Below are 26,106 nucleotides of genomic sequence, written 5' to 3' on the forward strand. Positions count from 1 at the left end.
ATACATGGAAATATGATTTGTGATGGAGTCAAGCACATGGAGATGCGCAGATTAAAATCTGTTAAACCCGAACGCTGGCTGGACTTTGTCAATTTCAACAGAAGAAAAGACTTCTCGTACTTACATTGAACCAAAAACTGAAATAATTTATGCGGCTTGTCTATGTGGTCGAGGATTTTGCTCTTTGGAAGCTGTTCCATAAGGTTCTTGTAAATTATTAGGTTGGAAAGTGGGGCGTTGAGCTGGCTCGTACACAGCACGTCTATCAGCTCAAGTTGAAGGTAATGAGGTACATCAGAACCCGAAACAAGAATGGTCTGAGAAACAAAACGAAATTAGTATTCAGTGTTTCAAAATCTTAGAATCTCTTTGAGAGTTTTCAGAGAAATGTTTCGGTTACTGAAAAGCAGTCAGTCAGTCCTTGTTCACAAGTGATTGCCTTGAGTTCTGGGAAATTGTTCCTTATAATTAATTTGAAGCTGAATTTTCCATAGGATTAAATTTTGTTTAACAGCATCACCCTTGTCCGCCGTATCTGTTACCAAATGATTCCCTCTTGCATTAAGCCGCATAATGAATCCAAATAATTAGTCATGCCACCGATAAAACATTTTGTTACTGCTTTTCTAATCCTTAACTCAGTTTTCCTTGACGCTCACCCGCAGTCAACCAGTATTCAGTGTTGTGCATCAGATCGTCGTTGTGGCTGATGTTGCACAGACGTTCCAATAAGGGTTTTTCCTGCTTATGATAGTGTGATGGAATATAAAGAACTTCGCTCGGCCATCAGACGACAGTAAAGGTATAGAAATTATCATCCGTTGTTGAACGATGTGACTTCCCCATTCTTTTTTTTTTTTTTTTTTTTTTTTTTTAAGTAGGGCGTAGACGCCGCAGTTTTCCTAAAGCAGAACGTAAATGTAACAAAACGCAACTACACTCATGCTTATAAATTAAGGATAATTGCAGAATGTGGTGCCACACAACGTGGCACTACACAAAACTCGCGCTAATAGCATAGGCACATACAGAACACACGCGACACAGATCTGTAACTCCACGGTATTGGTGATAAGCTGAGAAAACCGCACCGAAATACATGTGATACAAAATGCCACTGGTTCCTGCGCATGTACCCCGACTACAGTATGGGATATGATCACCAAGCACACGTACACAGGCCGCACAACGGGTTGGCATACTCTGGATCAGCTGGTCGAGCAGCTGCTGGGGTATATCCTCCCATTCTTGCAGTAGTGCCTGTCGGTGCTCCTGAAGTGTCGAGGGGTAAAAAAGACGTGCAGCGATACGTCGACCGAGAGAATCCCACACGTGCTCGACGGGGTTTAGGTCTGGAAAAAAGGCAGGCCATTCCATTCGCATGACATCTTCTGTTTCAAGGTACTCCCCCACGATGGCGATCGGTGGGGCCGTGCGTTATCATCCAACAGGAGGGAGGTGGGACCCACTGCACCCCTGAAAAGATGGACATGCTGGTGCAAAATGACGTCCCGATACAGCTGACCTGTTACAATTCCTCTGTCGAAGACAAGCAGGGGTGATTTGCACCTATTATAATACCACCCCACACCATCAAACCACGACCTCCATACAGCTCCCTTTCAAGGACATTAAGGGGTTGGTATCTGGTTCCTGGCTCACGCCGGATGAAAACCCGGCGAGAATCACTGCTCAGACTATACTTGGATTCGCCCGTGAACATAAGCTGGGGCCACTGTTCCAATGACCATGTACTGTGTTCCTGACACCAGGTTTTACGGGCCCTCCTGTGACCAGGGGTCTGTGGAATGCACCTTGCACGTCTCCGGGCGAATAAACCATGTCTATTCAGTTGTCTGTAGACTGTGTGTCTGGAGACAACTGTTCTAGTGGCTGCAGTAAGGTCCCTAGCAAGGCTTCCTGCAGTACTCAGTGTCCGTCTGCTGCCACTTATGGTGAGACATCGTCCCGTACTGGGACACGTTTCCTGTCTGCTGAATCATTGTCATAATCTTGAGATCACATTTTGAGGCACACGGAGGGCCCTTGCTACGACCTGCTGTGTTTCACCAGCATCCAATCGCCCTAGTATTCTACCCGTCATAACGTCATCAATATGTGTTCTTTCAGCCATTTTCAAACACAGTCACCATTAGCAAGACTGAAAACGTCTGCACACTTAGCTGCCAGTGCCACAGTGCGACGACAGCAGGTCAAATGCACCGCATGGTCATGGCCCAAGGTGATTTACACCCGCAAACCGCCCACCAGAGCGTTGTTTCACCATGTATCAGAATTATCCCTGATTTATGAGCATGAGTATAGTATTCTTAGCATACTGGTTGGCGTCCGACGAAGGTACTGCCTCGCTCTAGCGGCGACTGGCTGCCGACCTGACCTTTCCTCCTCGCCACTCAGCCCCAGTCGCCACTTTGGTCGGTGCGCTGGACAGTAGTTCGATCGGAGCGCTGTTTGGTCAGGCCTGACGTATGAAGAAAGAGTCATGCGGTGTTGTTGGCTGGGAGACCTAGAGCGTAGAATCAGCCACTCAGTCGGAAAGGGTTTTATCCCTCAGAGCAGAGAGTTCCTTTGATCCAGTGTTTGTTGTGTAGCCGGTGACTGTGGAATGTGCGGATGGATGTCTCTTGCGTACCATTCCATTTTCGGTGACTGCTGTGAGTGTGTGTGTGTGTGTGTGTGTGTGTGTGTGTGTGTGTGTGTGCGTGCGTGCGTGCGCGTCCGTCCGTCCGTCCGTGTGTGTGTGTGTGTGTGTGTGTGTGTGTGTGTGTATAGATATGCATTGCAAAAATTTCCATTTTCAAATTTTACACCGTGTACGACACAGAAAATTTATGGAAGAAAATTAGAACATTACTCTGGTTCATTACAAGCACTTGAAGATACAATTGTTACATCAGCATTACCATTCAGCACGTCTGCAACGAATAAAACTGGTTTTCAGGTCACGTGTGTCACTTATTAGCTGCTTAAATAGTTCGGAAAGGCATATTGTATAGATTATTGATATCCGCATCAATCTACTAAAATTTAAAGTGGCTTGATTAACGATACAGGAAGCACTTCGTTGCGGAATACTGACTTCTAGTAAAACCATCAAATTAATCTGACGATAATATCTCCCATTCATCTGTCATGTTTCCTTAATTAAGGACTGAATGCGATCTCTCGCTAACAATTGCTACATTAGCGATAACATACTATTTCAGTTCTGTGTAGTTAACTCTTCTTAGCCGGCTGCTGTGGCCGAGGGGTTCTAGCTGCTTCAGTCCGGAACCGCGCTTCTGCTACGGTCGCATGCCTCGGGCATGGATGTGTTACAGCAGTATCTACACAACTCACTAATAGCTAGGCTCGGATTAAAAGAGATAAAGTACGTCTTGTTGCTACCATGCTGGAAGTTCGTAAATAAAGCAGCAGACTAAAAGGTCAACTGGCTCTAATCGAGCCGGCCGGAGTGGCCGAGCGGTTCTAGGCGCTACAGTCTGGAAACGTGCGACCGCTACGGTTGCAGGTTCGAATCCTGCCCCAGGCATGGATGTGTGTAATGTCCTTAGGTTAGTTAGGTTTAAGTAGTTCTAAGTCTAGGGGACTGATGACCTCCGATGTTACGTTCCATAGTGCTTAGAGCCATTTGAACCATTTTTAGCCTATGGCAGGTGTCAATTACTTAGTGACCCACTCTCTTATCATCCATCATTTACTGATTATTAAAACATAATGACCCTTCTCTAGAAACTTCCATTTCAGTCTCTCTTTCACACAGCTTTGCCGTAGTATGAGGTCCGCTGTTTTCACATTGTAATCGGTCAAAACTCGCCGTAGATACACTCTGTCATTGCTTGCATAATTCATGATTTGGAACATTTTCTCCATTGTTTCGGCCTGTAATTGCAACTTCCTTTGAAAAGCGTAGTTGGAGTCAACCCAAAAAGATACTGATCATCACACCTTTCATGCGGGGCCCAGTGTCAATAGAAAGCATCGGTCTGTTTCCCATTATAAACATAATTAGTGCAGCTGTGGGCTGTTACTCATACGAGACAAAACTGAATGATAAAATAAATGTGTGTGAAATCCTATGGGACTTAACTGCTAAGGTCATCAGTCCCTAAGCTTAGACACTACGTAACCTAAATTATCCTAAGGACAAACACACACACCCATGCCCGAGGGAGGACTCGAACCTCCGCCGGGACCAGCCGCACACTCCATAACTGCAGCGCCTTAGACCACTCGGCTAATCCGGCGCGGCAAACGAAATGATATTTAAAGCGGAATTTTATGTGTCCATTCGACAATGTGGTACGAAATTAGCTTAGAGCGACAAACTGTTTATCGATAGGTATTAACGGGGGCAGTAAAACGGAAAGAATTATCAGTACTCAGGCAGGGACTCAAGCGCGCGGTGACTGCTACAATGCAGCAGCGCTACTCAGTCGCTGCTGGAGTGTTAGTAATTCTTTTTGTTTTACTGTTCCTGTTAATATAGCACTAAGTTAAACTGAGGCCACTTTTCGAATGAACACGTAAATTTGTGCTCTAAAAATAATTGTTTTTGGTTGGGAACACACCGACACTTCCCGTTGACACTCGCCGTCGCATGAAACATGTGTGGACCAGTGTTGGTTTGGGCAGATTGCAGCTACATATTGCAGGGACAAACATCTACCGAAACACAAGAGAAAATGCTCCTGACGACTCTTAGGAGAGACACCGTGTAAAGGATGCCTAATACAATATAAGAGAGCGCTTCAAGCGACGATAGAGAAAACAAATAATAAAATACACTTTGGTATCAGTGCTTCCCATTGCAGCATTGCACGCACAGATCGTCTGTTACGCATTTGTGTGAGTAGAGTTCTGTCCTGCAGAGCCAACTGTTATAGTCCTGGCCTTCAGACCTCACGCACCGCCACAAGTAACCGCGAAATGAACACAAATTTTGCAAGCAGCCTCGCTACATCCTTTCTTAAACCTCTGCTGTATGGCTGTTGAGGCTGATAATAATCTTTCGTTTGCTTATCGACCATGTAGCATCAACAACATTAGCTAAGAATTAGTAACATAATTCTATAGAATAGAGGCGTGTCGGGAGGAATGTTAAAACTCCAAAGAGTGGCACTTAGTATGCTAATGTAATCGTCGCTTGTGTACATTACTTCAACTAATGTTCTGTTGGGGAAAAGTTTGGTTATCTTACTGGAAACGGGGATACCTCAAACTCACGCAGACAGTTCATAAAAACAAATGCCATGTGCGAACGAGCACTGTTCTGCACCACGATGCTGTCGCATGAGACAAAACACACGAGGACGCAGGATGTCCGAAAACGTACCATCGTTCCATCTGAGTTCCCTCAATCACAAATAGCTGTGACCTGAAATTATAACCGATGGCTCCCTACACCATGAATCTCGGAGCGACTACTATGTGGAATTTCAAAACATGGGAAGAATGGGACCTCTTTCCCAGGTCGCCGCCATACAAGCTGACGACTGTCATCCGGTATAGTGCAGAACTGCTATAAATCACTGAACGCAATCTAACGCCATCATCAGCAGTCTACGCCTCCCAGTCACGGACTGCCCCAAGCAAAGCCGTTTGTGTTGCGACGTTAACAGCAGCTATGCACAGTAACTCCCTGGTCTCGCTGATGCTAGTCTCAACCAGTGGTAAAGAGTGACACAGAATGTTCGAATAAGTCCATTACTGGTTCTCAGACGGTAAGCGCTGGTGCGAATGTGCCCTGACGTGCTTCGTGTACAATACTGGGATCCTCTTTTGTTGAAGGCCGATGTGGTGCCCCTTGAGGGCAAAAATGCCTGCCCTCACGTTCACGTGCACTCCAGAATCGTGCTAGTGTCATATCCGAATGACCTACAAATTTGGATACGACGAACAGACCAAATGGTGACACACAATGAGGCCCCTTCCTAGCTGTGTTAGGTGCTGATGACGCTGTTTCACACGAGTACATGGCATCTCCAAATCCTTCACAGAGATCACCCGACATCTGACGCTGTTCACGCCCCTCATAACTCTTACGAGGCATGGTAATAACAGCAAATACATGCAATAGTAACGCCCTTTGTTGGTCTTTCTACCTGTCACAAAGAATTGCTGCTCTAATCATTTAGTTTCACACCGATGGTGTATATGTGTACAAATTTAAATTGACAACTTACCATGTCTTCTCGGTGCTTCACGTTTTGGTCAGGCAGTGTTTACTTGTCCGGGTGCTTCACGTTTTGGTCAGGCAGTGTTTACTTGTCCGAAAGAACAGGCATCACACATTCGTATAACTGAATCGCCTCGATGGGTAATGAATCCACCACCTTCATTGTGGATGCACAGTTATGTGCACGTGGGAATCTCAAAATGGCGAGTATGGAGGACATGGTCGGGAACTGATGACAGACGGCGCTAGGTGGGAATGTGGTTCGGCCGAGGGATGTACCGAGACAGTACGGGCAATTGCGATGAACGCTGTGTGCGGATGGCGCAATGGTTAACGCAACTACTAAGCAGGAAATCCCGGGTTCGAATCTTCCTCCAGCACACATTTTCACTTGCCGCTACTGGTTCCACAGAAAGTCCCGATGTAGCTGATTTCAGTAATTGCTTCCCTTTTCTTCAATTAAAATAATAGACAATGTTCTGATACTAGAACGGATGTTCCGAGACGAACAATTTCTGTAGCACAGCAACAAACAATGTCAGATGTTGAGGTGGTTGCGAGTGGTTGCATTTTCGTGTGGCATATGTTTGTCCTTTTCTGATTATATCCTATTGTTACATTAGAGGTTAGAATTGGACATTTTTGTCCGCCAGTTTTCTGTAAATTTAAGATAATTAAAACGTAAGATAATTCCGATTTTCACTCTGCACATGGTGCGGAAGGCAGAAGCAAAATGTTTGTACCTGTAGCGTAAAAATTGTCTATCTCCCGACAGGTTTCTTGTTCACTTAACCATACACTCTCTACTCGTTCCTAGGGATAGAAGTATTAATTTAGAAATCATTTTTAGAGGTAAGTATTTTTTATTTAGATAAGATATTTTGCAGTTGTAAGAGCCACCAAACGACGTATGTATTGTAGCGGCAGTACTTATCACAAAGTAATGTATTATCCATATTTTGTCACAGTAAACTAATATTATTGATTGTGTTTTATGAAGCTTCTCAGCTCATTTACTAAGCTTTTGACATATTCCAAAGAAATAGTACTGTTTGCAATAAACTTCGCTGCAAGCTTTAGCGAGCCTTGTATCACGACTCTCATTTCCAGGAGCTAATGGATGCTATTAAGAGAAGTATATCATTACACTAACTATGAATCCATACGAAATCGTTGTGCACAGCGACTGTATGTTATTGTAAGGAAGGATAGGAACTCAGCAGTCAGTCGCAATCCCGCTGGTTTTTCCTTATTCTTACACATATCCAAATTTCAGATATAAATAGCCATCTTTAGTGCCTTTGAGTAACTTATAACCCAACAAACCTCCAGATGTAGCCTGCATGTCACCACATGATTTTACTGGTGTACAGGCATAAGGAAACTGACTGTTTCCTTCTGCCTGCACACCTCTGAAGTCATACAGTGATTTGTGCTACTGGGAGTTGTTGGATTATGCACTAATGATGGACATTTATACCTGAAATCTGGATATGTGTAAGAATAAGGAACAACCAGCGGGAATGAGACTAATTGCTGTGTTCCTGTCCTTCCTAATACATCATTGGCGTATGAACAAACTTAAGGAAAATCATGTTTCGATAAATCGAACCGTCTGTGAAATACTGAAAATTTTCACGTAACTTAAATCACCTTTATATGATTAATATTACAGTTTAATCTTCATATCACAGTCATCAACATACTGTTACTGTTAGATACTGTCTTATCTAAGACACTCCTGAGTAAATAACTTCCCACCATTGGTAGGTAATTCATCTCACTCGAAGCAAATTACAGAGATAAAGCGGTTTCGTCGGAAATAGTTGTACACGACTGCTTGACGTGTATGTGTAAATTTTCAGCACCTGCAACGATTACGTACTTCATTTGACTATTTTATTTCTTGGAGATTATAGCGAAACAATATCTTAAAACAACACCAAAATTAATGCTGCCGTGTGCTAATCGCATGTCTAGGCCACTGGCGTGTTAGGTAAGCGTCTGTTACTCCCAAACTTTTTTTTGGGTTATTAGTCTTCTGACTGGTTCACAGCGGCTCGTCATGAATTATTCACTTGTGTCAGCTTCTTCATCTCAGAGTATCACTTGCAGCCTACGTCCTCAGTGTTAGATATATCTCAATCTCCACAAAAAAGTGTTCGTAGATGTTTTGACAAATGTCCTATCATCTGGACCTTTCTTCTTGTCAGTGTTTTCAGTATGACCCTTCTTTCGTCAATTCTGCGGAGGACCTCATCGTTCCTAATGTAATCAGACCACTTAATTTTTAACACCAATCTCTAGCAAGACACATTTGCTTATGTTTCTGTTTACCCACAATCCAAGATTCACTACTATGAAATGCTACAGTCAAAAAGTACATTCTCACGAAATTCTTCCTTTGATTAAGTTCGATGTTTGATTTTAGAAGACTCTTGTCCACCTGCACTGTTCTCCTTTTTTTAATGTCCTCCCTGTCTCGTCCATCGTGTGTTATTTTGCTTCCAAGGAAGCACAATTCCTTAACTTCGCTTACACACTGTCGATGTTAAATTTATCGCTAATCTCATTTCTGTTACACGTCACTAGTTTCGCTTTCTTCGATTTACTATTAATCCATTTTCCGTACTCATTCAGCTGTCCTCTTCATTCAACACATCCTGTAATTCTTCTACACTCTTACTGAGGACAGCAATGTCATCAGAAAATCTTATCATTGATATCTCTCTGCCTTTAACCCTAATCCCAAGCTTGAACCTTTCTTTTAATTCGGTCATTACTTCTTCGACATATGGATAGAACAGCAGGGGCGAACGGCTACATCCCTCTCTTATACTCTTTTTAATCCGAGCACTGCGTTTTTTGTCTTCCACGCTCTTGTACGTATAGAATATTATCCGTCTTCCCCTATAGCTTACTCCTACTGTTCTGAGTACTTCTTTTACATTATCGACAAATCCTAGCAACGTTCCGTGGTCTTTTGTAAGTGTAGCTTCCATTATCATTCGCAACGTCAGGCTGCTGCTGTGGCGTCTGTATCTTTCCTAAACGCAAACTGATCATCATATAATATATTATAAAATTTCCTTTCTTTTGTGTATTCGTCTTGTCAGCAAGTTGGTTGCATGACCAGTAGACTGTGCGATAATTCTAGCAAGTATCTGCACTTGCTGCCTTCGGAATTTAATGGGAGATATTTTTCCATGCAATTCGGTGGTATCTCCAGGCTCATACATTGCACACACCATCTTTAATAGTCGCTTAGCTTCCACTTCCCAGCTGACTTCAGAAATTCTGAAGGAGTATTATCTGTCTCTTCTGTCTTATTTGATCTGAAGTCTTCGAAGCTGTATTAAACCTAAACACTGTATCATCTAAGTCTCCCATTTCAGCCACAGTCATATCATCAGACAAATACTATCCCCTGTAGTGGTCTTCAATGCACTATATCCGTTCTCTCCTTAGCTCTTATCGAATTTCCATAGCCATTAATGTTGACGTCATTGCTTTCACTTTCACTGAAACCTTTTTAAACTCTTCTCTATGTTGTAAACTTCCTTGCGACAATATTTCTTTTCGAGTTCTTCACAACCGTACTGTGCATTGGATTCCCTGCATTTCCTGTTTATTTAATTCGTAAATGACTTGCATTTATTTCTGAATTTCCCTGGACGTTTTTGTACTTCTTTCGCCGATGAGTTGAAGTATTTCTTCCGTGTCCAAAGAGTCTTCGCTGTTACCTGCCTTGCCTGTCCCACTTCTTTGATTCCCGTTTTTAGAGGTGCCCCTGTCAGCTTCAACTGATCTACCTATGTAGTATTCATTATCGCATAATTTATAGCCACAGTGACCCTATTCCTGGGTTCTACAGTATCCCATTTTTTCACATTTATTCTTCTGGACGAGTCTCTCAAATTTAAACCTGATTCTGATAACTACGAAATTATCACCCGCACTTTTATCTGCGTACTCCTTGCAACCCAGTATACGATTTCGATACCTCTGTGCAACCGATGCAGTCTAGCTGGAATCTTTCCGTATCTAAAGATTTTCTCCAGGTATACATCCTTCTCTTGTGACTTTTGAACAGTGTATTTGCTATTATCGGGTGGAATTTAAAGCAGAAATCAGTTACAGTTTCTCGTCCCTTTCTTACGACCAAGCCCAATTTCTCCCACAATCCTTTGGTCTATTCCTAACACTGCTAAAAGTTGAAATCCTCCATGATTGTCAGACTATCATGTCCTTCCACATAGTGATTTCCTTTTAGTAGCCTTATATATGTTCTCTCTCTTCTTTCATCTTCTGCTTGTGCCTTTGGCATACATACCTGAAATTCTGGACTTAACAATCCGAAAATTTGCGTCACTGTGATGACCTCTTTTGGTGAAATATTCTGTAGTTTTATTGTCGTCACATGTGATTTGGTATCGTCGTTCTCTATGAAACACATTTCATACTATCGCTCAATGAAGCACAATTGCCGTACTGTGGTGGCTTGGGAAATGCCTTAAGTTTACGAAAAATAGCGGAACATTTTGTCAAGTGCAATGGCCGTCATAAACATTCAATTATATAGGTATGACACAGACATTCTTTTTGTTGAATCCGTCTTAAGTGATCGGTGTGATACATGTCACTAAACTTGGTAAACACGGGAATAAATTGCACTATGCAGTTTTTATTTACAAATAAAGATCTACAACCCAAATCCAAACCAAGCCAAGAAAAGTGAATGGAGAGTCCGAAAACGTGATCACGACCGTTTTTTGCTACATTAACAAAGTTCCAGTCTCCAAGATTCAGTAAATTTCTAATATATGACGGAGGTCTGGAGTATCTTACTATGGGTGCATTAATTATACTCAGCACAAAAAGTAACAGATTCCAAACCAGTTTTGTGTGTTTCTTGTCATTCAACAAGTTACGTCATGCAAAGGAGTACAGCGCGTTTCGTCACGTGTCTATTTAGCAAGCGAGAGTGCATTACGTGCGGCTGTTGTTGTTCTTGTTCCGGTCTCCACTCCAAATATTGATGTTGTTGTTGTTGTTGTTGTTGTTACGGTCTCCACTCCAAAGAGTTGTTCGATGCAGCTCTTTACGCTAGTCCACTCTGTACAAGTTTCTTCACATATAGATAACTGATAGAAGCTGCATTCATTTGAACCGGGATCTTTATAATTTTTAGTCCACACTCTTACCTTCATTATCAAACTAGCGGAGGTACAGTGCTGCAGGATAAATACTGTCAAGGAATCACTCATTTCATTCACATTGTGCCATAAAGTTCTTTATTTCTCACTACGATTCGCTACGTACTCATTAGCTAACCGATCTATTCATCTTACCCTTCACAATTCTCCTTACTCGTTTCAAAAGGCTCTGTTCATTTCTTACTGAACGGCCTATCGTCCACATTCCCTTCCGTATTGGACTACACTCTGTACAAATACACTCAGAAAAAACTTCCTAATACTTTCACAGACGTTCGAGCTTTACAGATTTATCAGCAACTACCGACCAGTCCCGACTTCGCACGAGTACACTTTTAAGTATCCACGGTCAGACGCAAAACATTTGTAATTACTAAATTACTTGCCCAAAACGTTTTGGATAAAACTGTTATTATCTAAATGCATGAAGCGGCGATCATATTTAATTTGATAAAGGTTCATTTTTTGTTACCATTATAACTCATTTAAGGTGAAGTTTTTCATCGTGTATCTTGGAAACTAATCTATTTGTTATTGTGCCTTTGTCTTAATAGATATAACGGAGTGTCCTCGACTTTTCTTTAGCTCTGGCAATAATTGCTCCACATCATTTTTCGTATAACTAGAACTATTTAATAGCAAAGGTCAGGAAAACTTGCAAGAGCCACAACTTAGTGGACAAACAGAATTATAGTTCAGCGAATTTGCGTGAAATATTTACAAATGAAATAGACAAACATTCCTCATGTATCAATGTAGTAGTGAAACCCATATCTAAATGCCTACAGTAGCTCCAGTGATTATTCTGTACGTACACAGAGAAAAACTCCGGGCAGAACGTTATAATAAGCGCATATATTTGTTCACGTTTCGCTGCTGTCTTGAGTTGTGGCGGCTGTGTACTGCCTTTCCCATTAGACATGGCCACCTGTGTAACTGACCAGCTCGTAGCTCTCATCATTGCTCCGAGATGTCACTCGACATGGCAGCTAATTATGGAACTGATAAAAGTACATACATTGCACACATATCGTTGCTTAGTGGTAATACGTTACATCCACAAACATTCCTCCTGAACGAGTATATCTAACAGTGGGAACCGCATCAGAATCCCTTCAGTAGTTCCTGAGAGTATTTAAGACATACAGGCAGAAACTGCGGCAGAGTATTTCAATTTTCGTGCTATTGTCAGTCTAAATTTTATGCAGGGTGATTTTTTCCACCGTGTACAAGCTCTAGTGATTGATCAATGAGAGGATAAATGCGCTGGCCGGATTGGCCGAGCTGTTCCTGGCGCTTCAGTCCGGAACCCCGTGACTGCTACGGTCACAGGTTCGAATCCTGCCTCGGGCATGGATGTGTGTGATGCCCATAGGTTACTTAGGTTCCAGTAGTTCTAAGTTCTAGGGAAATGTGACCTCAGATGTTTAGTCCCATAGTACTCAGAGCCATTTGAACTATTTTTGAAACAAATACTAGAGAACATTTATTCAATCATAATTTGTTACAGAGACCGCCGTCTAATAAGCGCTGTACCATACAGCCACAGTTACACTGTGTATGGTTTTCTGCTAGAGGATGGTACTGCTACTCATACGTCAGGCCTTAGCGGCCTCTCCTATCATAGCAACTGGTAATGTTGTGTCCAATTCACTTCTCTTGCTGACTCATCTTGTAGTGAATGTGGTACAGCGTTGTAAGCAATGATTCTGTATTCGATCAAGAGGTTGTCGACATTATGTTTACTTGCGGAAAGGCAAATGGCAACGGGTGGCGGGCAGCAAGGTTGTATTAGGAGACCTACCCCGTCGACAACAACCACGGCAATCAATGTTTGCAACAGTGTTTCGCCGTTTGTCCGAGACAGGGTCGTTTTAGGAAGCAGGAAATCATGAAGGACGTACCCGAAATATTCGGACTCCAGATCTGGAGGAAGATTGATTAACAGCGTGGAAGGCTACCGCCGTGTCAATACCAGGCAGTTGGCCCGCCAGTACAGGCTAAGCCATACGACCGTGTGGAACATTTTCAATTGTTACTAGCCTTTTCATCAACAGCGTGCGCAGGGCTTACTGGCGACCGACTTTCCACATCAGGATCAGTTTTGCCACTGGTCTCTTCACCAGACAACCACAATTCTGGGATTTATGTCAACCAGCTAGTTCGTCGATGAGGCCATTTTTATGAGGAGTGCTATCTTCACCTTTCATTAGAGTCATCTGTGGGATAGTATGCAGAACGCCCATTGTATGGTGACAGCGAATCATCAGCATCGGTGCAGCAGTAATGTGCAGGTCGACATGATTGGTGACCGTATTTCCACGTCGCCTAACAGACCGGAACTATGGGCGTTTCTTTCGGGTGACTTTGCTTCCCCTGCTGGAAGAAGGGTTATGTGGCTGCTACATGATGGTTCGCCAGCTCACTTTGACGTTAACGTCCGGACGCATCTTATGTGGTCGATGGATCAGACGAGGGGGTCGAGTGGCATGGCCTGCTCGTTCACCGGATCCCAGTCAGTGAGATTTCTGGTTATGTGGCCATCTTAAAAGTGTAAGCAGAGCCCATTCCAGATGTGGAGACACTGGAGCAGCGCATTCATGCTGCCTCTGGCACAGTTCGGATGCAACCTGGCCGATTTTACGTGTGAGACAGAATATGCTACTGCGCGTAAACGCATGCGTTGAGTCACATTTGCAAATACACTCCTGGAAATTGAAATAAGAACACCGTGAATTCATTGTCCCAGGAAGGGGAAACTTTATTGACACATTCCTGGGGTCAGATACATCACATGATCACACTGACAGAACCACAGGCACATAGACACAGGCAACAGAGCATGCACAATGTCGGCACTAGTACAGTGTATATCCACCTTTCACAGCAATGCAGGCTGCTATTCTCCCATGGAGACGATCGTAGAGATGCTGGATGTAGTCCTGTGGAACGGCTTGCCATGCCATTTCCACCTGGTGCCTCAGTTGGACCAGCGTTCGTGCTGGACGTGCAGACCGCGTGAGACGACGCTTCATCCAGTCCCAAACATGCTCAATGGGGGACAGATCCAGAGATCTTGCTGGCCAGGGTAGTTGACTTACACCTTCTAGAGCACGTTGGGTGGCACAGGATACATGCGGACGTGCATTGTCCTGTTGGAACAGCAAGTTCCCTTGCCGGTCTAGGAATGGTAGAACGATGGGTTCGATGACGGTTTGGATGTACCGTGCACTACTCAGTGTCCCCTCGACGATCACCAGTGGTGTACGGCCAGTGTAGGAGATCGCTCCGCACACCATGATGCCGGGTGTTGGCCCTGTGTGCCTCGGTCGTATGCAGTCCTGATTGTGGCGCTCACCTGCACGGCGCCAAACACGCATACGACCATCATTGGCACCAAGGCAGAAGCGACTCTCATCGCTGAAGACGACACGTCTCCATTCGTCCCTCCATTCACGCCTGTCGCGACACCACTGGAGGCGGGCTGCACGATGTTGGGGCGTGAGCGGAAGACGGCCTAACGGTGTGCGGGACCGTAGCCCAGCTTCATGGAGACGGTTGCGAATGGTCCTCGCCGATACCCCAGGAGCAACAGTGTCCCTAATTTGCTGGGAAGTGGCGGTGCGGTCCCCTACGGCACTGCGTAGGATCCTACGGTCTTGGCGTGCATCCGTGCGTCGCTGCGGTCCGGTCCCAGGTCGACGGGCACGTGCACCTTCCGCCGACCACTGGCGACAACATCGATGTACTGTGGAGACCTCACGCCCCACGTGTTGAGCAATTCGGCGGTACGTCCACCCGGCCTCCCGCATGCCCACTATACGCCCTCGCTCAAAGTCCGTCAACTGCACATACGGTTCACGTCCACGCTGTCGCGGCATGCTACCAGTGTTAAAGACTGCGATGGAGCTCCGTATGCCACGGCAAACTGGCTGACACTGACGGCGGCGGTGCACAAATGCTGCGCAGCTAGCGCCATTCGAAGGCCAACACCGCGGTTCCTGGTGTGTCCGCTGTGCCGTGCGTGTGATCATTGCTTGTACAGCCCTCTCGCAGTGTCCGGAGCAAGTATGGTGGGTCTGACACACCGGTGTCAATGTATTCTTTTTTCCATTTCCAGGAGTGTACATACAGTAACGGTGGCTTCATGGTACAGCGAGTATTAGACCGCAGTCTCTGTAACAATATATGATTGAATAAATGGCCTCGAGCATGGAAACCGTGCATTTCCGGAGATAAGTTCATCAGATCTTTTCTGTTCCGCTTCCTGACATCGGCCAATCCCTAGAGTTTGTATGCGGTGCAAAAATCACTGTGTATAATCTCTGCTTCGGTCGTCGACATTCTGCCAAAATGGAAACCACTCTTAGAGTCTCATTTCCTAATCTATTTTCCTTAAAATAACTTGTTTTAATTCAAGTACACTTCATAACCCTCATTTTGCTATTTTCCATATTCACCTTGTAATCTCCTCAAGACTTTGTCTATTCCATTTCAGTGTCATCTTCAAAACAAAGTATTTACTTCTTCCCCCTGAAATATAATTCCCTTTCCTAATCTCTGCTTGGATTCTTTTTCTGCTTGTTCAATGAATATTGCCCGGGGTTACTCTACAGCCATGTCTCCTAATCGCTATAAAAAAATAGAAATAGTTTTAACGTTAGTAATTCAAGCCAGATTCGAATAGCACGCAGAATCTCTTGCTGACATGTTACCTCCGTCCACAGGCGCAGTACGCGTACGCCACGGTGGAGCAGGGCGACCTGCGAGGCAGCGTGGAGCAGACGGTGCTGGGGACGACGTACCACAGGTACCTGGCCATCCCGTTCGCCGAGCCGCCGATCGGGGAGCTCAGGTTCGTGGTGAGTATATCGACGTCTTCTCTGCTGTAGTCGGCCTCCAGTTGAGCGTCGTCCGTAGACATTACAATGGGTCGATGGCACTTGTTTCACTGCCTGACTGTTCAGACCGTCACATGGAGTGCCCCTCACATCTCTATAAATATCTTCGTCGACTCGCTCAAATCGTCAAGCGTTCAGCAACTATTTACGAGATCGGTAATATCCGATATGAGTATTTCCGTATTTTTCGGTAAAAGAAGCCACGTGACACTAAGCTAAAATCATGTACGGCAACGGTCCCAAAACTGACCGTTATAGCGACCAAGATCTTGAAGGGGAGGGTTGTTTTATCACTTTACTGGGTACTGGGGGCAGGGTGGACGGGGGGGAGGTGACGGAAAGATAAGGGTTTCAGTGAGAGTGGAGACGTTGCAAAGAGAAAGGGGCGCGGATAAGACGGTGGGGAGTAGGCGTTTTGTGCTTCCTTTCACGGATGTACACGTAGTTACTTTCGGAGAGAAATATATGAAAACTCAGTTCCCTAAATATTGGTACGACAATACAAGACGGTTTGTAATACGTTCTCACTGAGCCTACTCTAGCTGACTAACCATACCCTCTGGTATTCCTTATTGTTGCGTTTTTTTTTTTTCTTGTGGTGGCCGGGACACTGTCGCATCCAGCAGATAAATGATTACGGTTGACATCGACCGACTTGACATCTGGAAATGGAGTCACGGCAAATGGGCAAGTGAAAACATGAGAAGTACTCGAGCAGTTATACTTCGAGCGGCTGTTGTTTGATGTGCGTGGTGTAACGGGTATAAGAGCATATGTCTTTATATGTGGCACCTTGATCTGAACACACATCAGTGTATTGATTCTTTTTTCTCTCCGACGAACAATCTTCCCACAAACGCTTCGGAAACTTCACGACCTGTCGTGCGCTGCATGGCCTAACTGGGCGGCGAAGTGAACGAAATCTGGCACTATAGACTAACCGTTTTGCATCCACGTGTCCACACTTCAACACGTGACCTGCTTCCCGGGGGAAAGTAGGTGTTAATAGCTTGTTCTTGCCACATGTATTTGAAGGTAATACCCAACTTAAAAACATAATACACGTAATAGCTATTACTATTAGTCAGCAAATGACTTAAATATGGTTATAATGTTGTTGAGTACACCGTCTTCAGCCAGTAACAGAAAAATTTGCACTTCTACCAGTTACACCCTGCAGAAAGATTAATCAAATGACGTGAATTGCAGACTATTTCTCGTTGACCAGAAGTAAATTTACGCAACCAGATGTCACCCACACAGTTTACGTGAATACCTAACATTAATATCGATACAGGCACGCCAAATAGTTTATAACCTACATGAACAAACAATGGTTTCTGTGGAATAAACGACTTTAGTTTCCGAATTACGTCACTGTAAATAGTAAAGACATACGAATAAACGACTTCAGTTTCCGAATTACTTCAATGTAAATAGCAAAGACATATATGGGCATGTTCTATCGTTTGAAGATTAATCAAGTAAATCAGCGGACGTTGCCTTTTACTGTCGGCAATAATTATATCTTTTGGTAATTACTTACAACCACGTCGCGTGAGGTAGCCACAAGGTATCACTTGTTACCAGGTATGTTCTGTTTGAAACTTTCCATTCGAAAGATCCGATTGTCTTCATATCGAATGAACTCTAGTTTTTCAAGAAACGGAGGGCGAACTTACAAATTCAATACTACTGATTAAAATCATATTCGACCAGGAGTTTCTTTATGAATGACACCATAAAAATTTCAAGAGATTACGTATGAAGATGACTTCAGATAAAGTTTTATACGTATTAAAACTTTAACTTACAAGCCCACCGCAATGTCATAATGTATTCTGTGTTGCTGTCAGTACTGATACACCAAGTCGGAAGAGCTCAGTATCAGAACAAACCCCGATAGGGAAGTTTCCAAATCCACACGGAATTTTTCACACCTTTAGCAGCCACCGAATGTTGGAACTGGAACCGCTATAGCAACGTTTGCGTTTTGGTGCGTTGTGGCAATATTCAGCGCAGCACTGAGAAAATCTTCTGTGTCTACTCAGTGATACAACACGCTCCCTTTAGACACATATTTTCTCAAAATCGTTGAGAAAGGGAAGTACGGCCAGTGATTGAATTAATACCTCAATGTGGATTCATTCCTTAGCGTACATGCACTATGTAATCAAAAGTATCCGGAGACCTTGACGAAAATGACCTACAAGTTCTTGGCCCCCAATCGGAAGTGCTCGAATTCAATATGGTGTTGGCCCACCCTTAGACTTGATGACAGCTTCCCCCTCGCAGACATACGTTCAATCAGGCGCTGGAAGGTTTCTTGGGGAATGGCACTTAGGAGAGGTATCGATGTCGGTCAGTGAGGCCTGGCACGAGGTCGGCGTTTCAAAACATTCCAAAGTTGTTCTACAGGATTCAGGTTAGGACTCAGTGCAGGCTAGTGCATTACAGGGATGTTATTGTCATGTAACCACTCCGCTGCAGGCCGTGCATTATGAACAGGTGCTCGGTCGTGTTGGAAGATGCAGTCGTCAAACCGAATTGCTCTTCGCCAGTGGGAAACAAGAAGGTGCTTAAAACATCAATGTAGGCCTGTGCTGTGATAGTGCCACGCAGAACAATGAGGGGTGCAAGCCTTCTCCAAGAAAAATACAACCACGCCATGACACCACCGTCTCCAAATTTTACTGTTGGCACTACACACGCTGGCATATGACGTTCGCGGGGCATTCGCCATACCCGCACCCAGCCATCGGATCGCCACATTGTGTACCGTGATTCGTCACCCCACACAACTTTTTTCCACTGTTCAAACGTCCATTGTTAACGCTCTTTACACCAAGCGAGGCGTCGTTTGGCATTTACCGACGCCATGTGCGGCTTATGAGCAGCCGCTCGACCGTGAAATCCTAGTTTTCTCACCTCCCGCTTAACTGTCATAGTACTTGAAGTGGATCCTGATGCAGTTTTGAATTCCTGTATGATGGTCTGTATAGACGTCTGCCCATTACACATTACGACCCTCTTCAATTGTCGGCGGTCTCAGTCAGTCAACAGACGATGTGGACCTGTACGCTTTCGTGCTGTACGTGTTCCTTCACGTTTCCACTTCACTATCACATCGGAAATAGAGGACCTAGGGATGTTATAGAGTGTAGAAATCTCGCGTACAGACGTATGACACAAGTAACGCCCAATCACCTGACTACGTTCGTAGTCCGTGAGTTCCGCGGAGCGCCCCATCCTACTCTCTCACAATGTCTAATGACTACTGAGGTCGCTGATATAGAGTACCTGGCAGTAGGTGGCAGCACAATGCACCTAATAGGTAAAACGTCGGTGTTCGGATACTTTTGATCAAATAATGTATACACAACAATCACTGTGTTTCGTTTATGAGAATGCACTATCATAGGAACCTTCCAGACTAAGTGCTCACCTTGAAAGCCATTTTCATTTTCCGAAGTTTCAATTAAGACAACATTTATGGTTAGAAATAGTCATTATTTCCAAGAAAAGAGTCTTCACCATCAGATCTAAGTTGTTATTGTATCTACAAGAAACAATTGTGCAAAGGTTCAGGGCAATGAAATATCTCTTTGTCAGTCTCACAAAGATATCGTGTTGAAAAATGCCAAAAATATACAAAAACATGCACTGTCTTTCGTTTTTTCTTAAAAAAATGCTTGGGGGGGGGGGGGGGGGGGAGGATGATGCTGTGGAGGTTTGATGGACAGGTTTCTGGCGACCATTCCTGGGCAGCAACAGGCTAACAATTGGTTGTAAAGGATGGAGGACCACAGCTTTAGGCCACCCAAAAGTTGAGTAAATGGCTGAATGACTTCCAGGCAGTTAGTATCTGGGATGGTAACGTGCTACACAAAAAGAAAACAAACTCTTGTTAATTTCGTAACAGAAGGGAATGTGGTACGCAGGAATTGCAGGAGAAGAGTAACGCTTGGCGAGAGTAGTTGTCTCAAGTGAATGTAGGTTGCAACAGCTATAGAGAGTTGAAGAGGCTAGCATAGGATAGACTGCTGTGGGGAGCTGCACGAAACCACACTGAAGGCCACAACGACAACACTCCTACCCATGCTCAAAATAAAGCGTGATTTCGAACTTATTCTTTTTATAGTTCAAGAGAAATGTATGGCTATCGTCTGATATTCATTAAGTTTTCTATTTAATTGTAGCGCAGTATATCAAGAGCCTTTTCAAAACCTATGATCCTAAAATGAATTTCCAAGTATTTAATCCAAAATAACGAGTCTAGTCGCATCTAATAAATTCAGTCGGTGACCATACTGGTCACCATTTCGAGCAGATACGGAAATAATAGCCAGCACAGGCAATAACAAGAGAAAAAGTCTATGAATTGAAGTAGAATAGGACTGTACGAGACATTTCACCTCAATAAAACTCTCCGATGTATCCTCAAAGGAAACAACCCCAGCCTATCGATGCCTGTCTTAGAAATTTCGCACTGCCGGTATAGTGGGTTACTCTGTTGTGGGTCGCATCCAGATGAAACGCAGCACATTGATAGCTTCGCGCGCTGGAGTTTCGATACAAGATGAGTACCAATCCACCGGCTCTATACCACCAAACTCTAATTCAGGTTGCGCCTCCCACCATCTCTGAGGTGGCGCTAGCTGTGTGCACCCCCAATTTCAAAGCGCCACCTCGCGGGTTTTCGCGACGTGAAAGCTGTGCCTTTCTCATCCATGACGGACGCTCCCAGTATCCCGTCATGGCACATTAATTCAACATTTACCGTGCGAGTTGGAACAAAGTGTTGCCTGTTGCAGAAATCCCGGCCCCCTGTCGCCTGGGAGGGCGTACGGGACGCCCTGGAGGAGGCGCCGCTGTGCCTGCAGCCGGACAAGGGCTCCGAGGACTGCCTCTACCTCAACGTCTTCGTGCCGGAGGAGGCGGCGGCGGCGGCCAACGCCTCCGGGGAGCTGCTGCCCGTGCTCGCCTGGATACCAGGCGGCGCGTACGAACACGGAGGAGCTTCGCTAGCCTCCTTTGGGCCAGACTTCTTTCTCGACCGCGGCATCATCGTCGTCACCATGAACTACAGACTTGCAGCTCTGGGTGGGTATATACACTACTGCCCATTAAAATTGCTACACCAAGAAGAAATGCAGATGGTAAACGGGTATTCATTAGGCAAATATATCATACTAGAACTGACATGTGACTACATTTTCACGCAGTTTGGGTGCATAGATCCTGAGAAATCAGAGCCCAGTACAACCACTTCTGGCCGTAATAACGGCCTTGATACGCCTGGGCATTGAGTCAAACAGAGCTTGGATTGCGTGCACAGGTACAGCTGCCCATGCAGCTTCAACACGATACCACAGTTCATCAAGAGTAGTGACTGGCGCATTGTGATGAGCCAGTTGCTCGGCCACCATTGGCCAAACGTTTTCAGTTGGTGAGAGATCTGGAAAATGTGCTGGCCAGGACAGCAGTCGAACATTTTCTGAATCCAGAAAGGCCCGTACAGGACCTGCAACATGCGGTCGAGCATTATCCTGCTAAAATGTAGGGTTTCGCAGGGATTGAATAAAGGGTAGAGCCAAAGGTCGTAACACATCTGAAATGTAACGTCCACTGTTCAAAGTGCCGTCAATGAGAACAAGAGGTCACCGAGACGTGTAGCCAATGGCACCCCATACCATCGCGCAGGGTGATACGCCAGTATGGCGATGACGAATACACGCTTCCAATGTGCGTTCACCGCGATGTCGCGAAACACGGATGCGACCATCATGATGCTGTAAACAGAACCCGGATTCATCCGAAAAATGACGTTTTGCCATTCGTGCACCCAGGCTCGTCGTTGAGTACACCATCGCAGGCGCTCCTGTCTGTGATGCAGCGTCAAGGGTAACCGGAGCCATGGTCTCCGAGCTATAGTCCATGCTACTGCAAACGTCGTCGAACAGTTCGTGCAGATGGTTGTTGTCTTGCAAACGTCCCCATCTGTTGACTCAGGGATCGAGACATGGCTGCACGATCCGTTACAGCCCATGCGGATAAGATGCCTGTCATCTCGACTGCTAGTGACACGAGGCCGTTAGGATCCAGCACAGAGTTCTGTATTACCCTCCTGAACCAACCGATTCCATATTCTGCTAACAATCATTGGATCTCGACCAACGCGAGCAACAATGTCGCGATACGATAAACCGCAATCGCGAAAGGCTACAATCCGACCTTTATCAAAGTCGGAAACGTGATGGTACGCATTTCTCCTTACACGAGGCATCACAACAACATTTCACCAGGCAACGGCGGTCAACTGCCGTTTGTCTATGAGAAATCGGTTGGAAACTTTCGTCATGTCATCACGTTGTAGGAGCCGCCACCGGCGCCAACCTTGTGTGAATGCTCTGAAAAGCTAATCATTTGCATATCACAGTATCTTCTTCTTGTCGGTCAAATTTTCGTGGTGTAGCAATTTTAATGGCTAGTAGTGTACGTGTTCTCGTGGTGTGCACCGCTTCGTCACGTTTCTCTGTTGTCCACGAAAATTGGAACAGAGTGAAGGTAGCATGTAACAAAATGCCTATATAGTACAGCAGGATGAATAAATGATTAACTTTGAAGGTGAATTGGGAGGCATGCAGGGTGTGTAATTTAATAGTGAGTTGCCACACTAGACAGATACAGTGGCTCCAACGTGGAAGGGTGTCGAGTTGAACAGAACTTTCATTACTGATTCGAGAATCTTCACCACGGTGGTTCGATTCATTGTCAGAACATCAACCTTAGGAGCAGGCGCTTATGAGGTGCCAGTCTCTACGCAATACACAACTACATACTTTCGATGGGTAACATCTGGAGAACGTGTTCGTGAGAGCAACAGTCGAACAGCCCCTGTGTAGAGTTATATCACAGCCAAGAGGTATTGCATTATCAAGTTGAAAGACAATGTCACAGTGATTTGCAACATAAGGGCACATCTAAATGCCTCACTACACTGTAAACACCTGTCAAACGAGCCAGAGACGATCGTGCTGTGTACCCAGCTGGAATGATGACGATGAATGTAAATTTGGCAACGTTCGTTCTCTTTGGAACCTCCAAAATTGGATACTTCCATCGTGGTGCTGTATGCGAATTCTGGAGTCATCTGAAAAAGAATACGTGTTGTTGACTCCTGCGTCCGGTTATGTCAAGCCTCCCTTCCTCTGCTGCCATGTGAGAATAAGCCGCAGCCGTGATGGCCGCACTGAAAGTTTGTGGTTCTCCAGATGTCGTTAGACCCATTTAGTTGATGTTAGAGCGGCCCAAACATTAGAATCTAGCTTCAGTGGCAAAAGGCATGACGGAAAGTGTTATAGTGTTATTGTTAAAAATCCTGTTTCGCACATTTCAAGATAAACTAACAATATATTACTACCTTTTCCATGCGTGTCTGGAAATAACCAATACAATCCAAAAAGATCGTGCTTATTAGGGGCTCACTGAAAGTCACTTTATTTCACCCACAATATGCGAATTCTGGAGTCATCTGAAAAAGAGTACGTGTTGTTGACACTCCTGCGTCCGGTTGCGTCGCGCCCCCCTCCATCAGCTGCCATGTCGGAATAAGCCGCACCGTTGATTGCCGCACTGAATGTCTGTCGTTCTCCAGATGTCGTTAGACCCATTTGGTTGATGTCAGAGCGCCCCAGATATGAGAATCTAGCTTCAGTGGCAAAAGGAATGACGAAAAGTGTTATTGTGAAAATTCCAGTTTCGCACATTTCAAGATAAATCTAACAAAATATTACTTCTTTTTCCATGCTTGTCTGGAAATGGCATATACAATCCGAGAAGATTGTGCGTATAAGGGGCTCACTAAAAGTCACTTTATTTCACACATAATTATTAACAAATGTTTACGTCGGTGCTCGGTGGAACAGCATTACGGTAAATGAAATGCACTGTATTGCATATGTACTACAGGACTAATTTATGAAGTTTTCGGCTTACAAGGCCATCGTCACAAGTTACAATGTTTCTAAACAACATTAGAAAAGAAGCTAATAATCAAAACTGAGGCACAACCGTACTGTAATAGTCATCTTTGACAGTGTGGTGGTAATATAATTTAAAAAAGCAAGAAGTAGCACAATAAATCAACATAAAGGGACCAAACAGTTGAAGGAAATACTCAATCAGATAATAAAGAGCTTCAGTTGTAAAATATTTATTGCTTCAGTCACGACCGGTTTCAGGCTACTAAAACCTAATCATCACGTGAAACGAAACCGAAGAGGCGCGTGGCTGCCGCACACTGGACTCGTATCATCCTTTTTGTTTCACCCGAAGCTGATCTTAAAATCACCAGAAACCGTTTGAGAATGAACAAATCAATCCTTTATAACTGGAGCGGTTTGTGATATGATTCCACGATGCTCAGTTGCGAATATCTCGTCAACCAAATGTTATACACACTACGCTCGAAAACTGTGCCTATAACAGATATCATTAATAAATAAACACAATAAAATAAGTTTAATACCTCACAGAACTACTTTAAGAGATATTAAATGTGAAAGTGATAGAGAAACCAATTACAAGAAAGAATTAATAACAGTAACATCCGAATATATGCAGTACTTCGGCTACCACAACCACGACCAAGGTTGCAGGTAAAAATCTACTTGTTGGTGTACAGCTGGCTGAAACTAAAGCACATATTCTGCTTCCAGGTTTCCTGAGCCTGGAGGACGAGCTGATTCCTGGCAACGCAGGCCTCAAGGACCAGCAGATGGCGCTGCAGTGGGTGCAGCGCAACATCGCTTCCTTCGGCGGCGACCCCGCCAAGGTCTCCATTGGCGGAGAGAGTGCGGGAGGCTGTTCCAGCTCGCACCACTTCATCACGCCAAAGTCCGCTGGTAAGCCTATGTTTAAACAGCCAACTGTTCCACCCAAATGTGTGTCCACTCTCACAGCGTGGCACTGCAAATTGCTTATAAATCTATACTCATTTACTAAGGTTTGAAGCTACTCTTGTTCTTCTTCCATGTCTGCGAGTTAAAATTTGTTTTGAAAATCAGCCTGATCCAAACACAATTCGTTTATTTTTTGTGTTTAGCCACACATGTTTCGACACCTATGTGTCATCTTCTGTATGTCAAATTTTTATTTCTGCAAAGTACAATATGAAATTTATAATAATTTAACTGTTGTAGGCCTAAGAATTACAATACGTGCAATTTGTTTTGTTTTGTTTAGACGCCCACCTTAAAATTGCATCGCAAAATGAACTGTGTGTGTGTGTCTGGAAAACAACACTCAAACACCCTCAAAAGAAAAAAAGACCTTCTGTTTTCTCATTCCTTCCCAACCCCTTACTCCAGCTCTCCCTCCCTCTCTTCTCTCTCTCTCTCTCTGTCTCCACACACACACACACACACACACACACACACACACACACACACACACACACATACATACAAATTACATGCTCTCTCCCAGCAGCCAGACCACACCAGTTCTAACATAACATTCAAAATCATTGCCTAAACAAACACAAGGCCAACGATCAACAAGTGAGCAGTGGCAATAATATAACACTTTTCACTGAGAATGGAGTCAGAAATGTCTGCTCAGGTCACGTTTCGCCATATTCTGTGTAAGTGCATGTGAAGTGAACCAGTGAGCAAAAATTGTGTGACGAACTGTGTGGAGACAGTACACTGAATAGCCATTGACCGAGTCACCAACCAGACATGCAACGGGACGAAAAAATGTAAGTACAGAAACGCACATAACCTCT

At 44.5% G+C, this 26,106-nt stretch overlaps 1 protein-coding gene across 1 annotated transcript in view; it reads left to right on the forward strand.

Annotated features, from left to right (window-relative positions):
* LOC124805733 (venom carboxylesterase-6-like) overlaps positions 1 to 26,106 on the forward strand; it is a 131,129-nt gene that overhangs the window by 50,708 nt on the left and 54,315 nt on the right. The window contains exons 2-4 of the mRNA XM_047266304.1: positions 16,143 to 16,277; positions 21,131 to 21,419; positions 25,037 to 25,222. Of these exons, the coding sequence (XP_047122260.1) occupies positions 16,143 to 16,277; positions 21,131 to 21,419; positions 25,037 to 25,222 (610 nt within the window). The remainder of the gene's footprint in view (positions 1 to 16,142; positions 16,278 to 21,130; positions 21,420 to 25,036; positions 25,223 to 26,106) is intronic.

The sequence above is a fragment of the Schistocerca piceifrons genome, chromosome 7 (assembly GCF_021461385.2).
Source record: "Schistocerca piceifrons isolate TAMUIC-IGC-003096 chromosome 7, iqSchPice1.1, whole genome shotgun sequence".
Lineage (NCBI taxonomy): Eukaryota > Metazoa > Arthropoda > Insecta > Orthoptera > Acrididae > Schistocerca > Schistocerca piceifrons.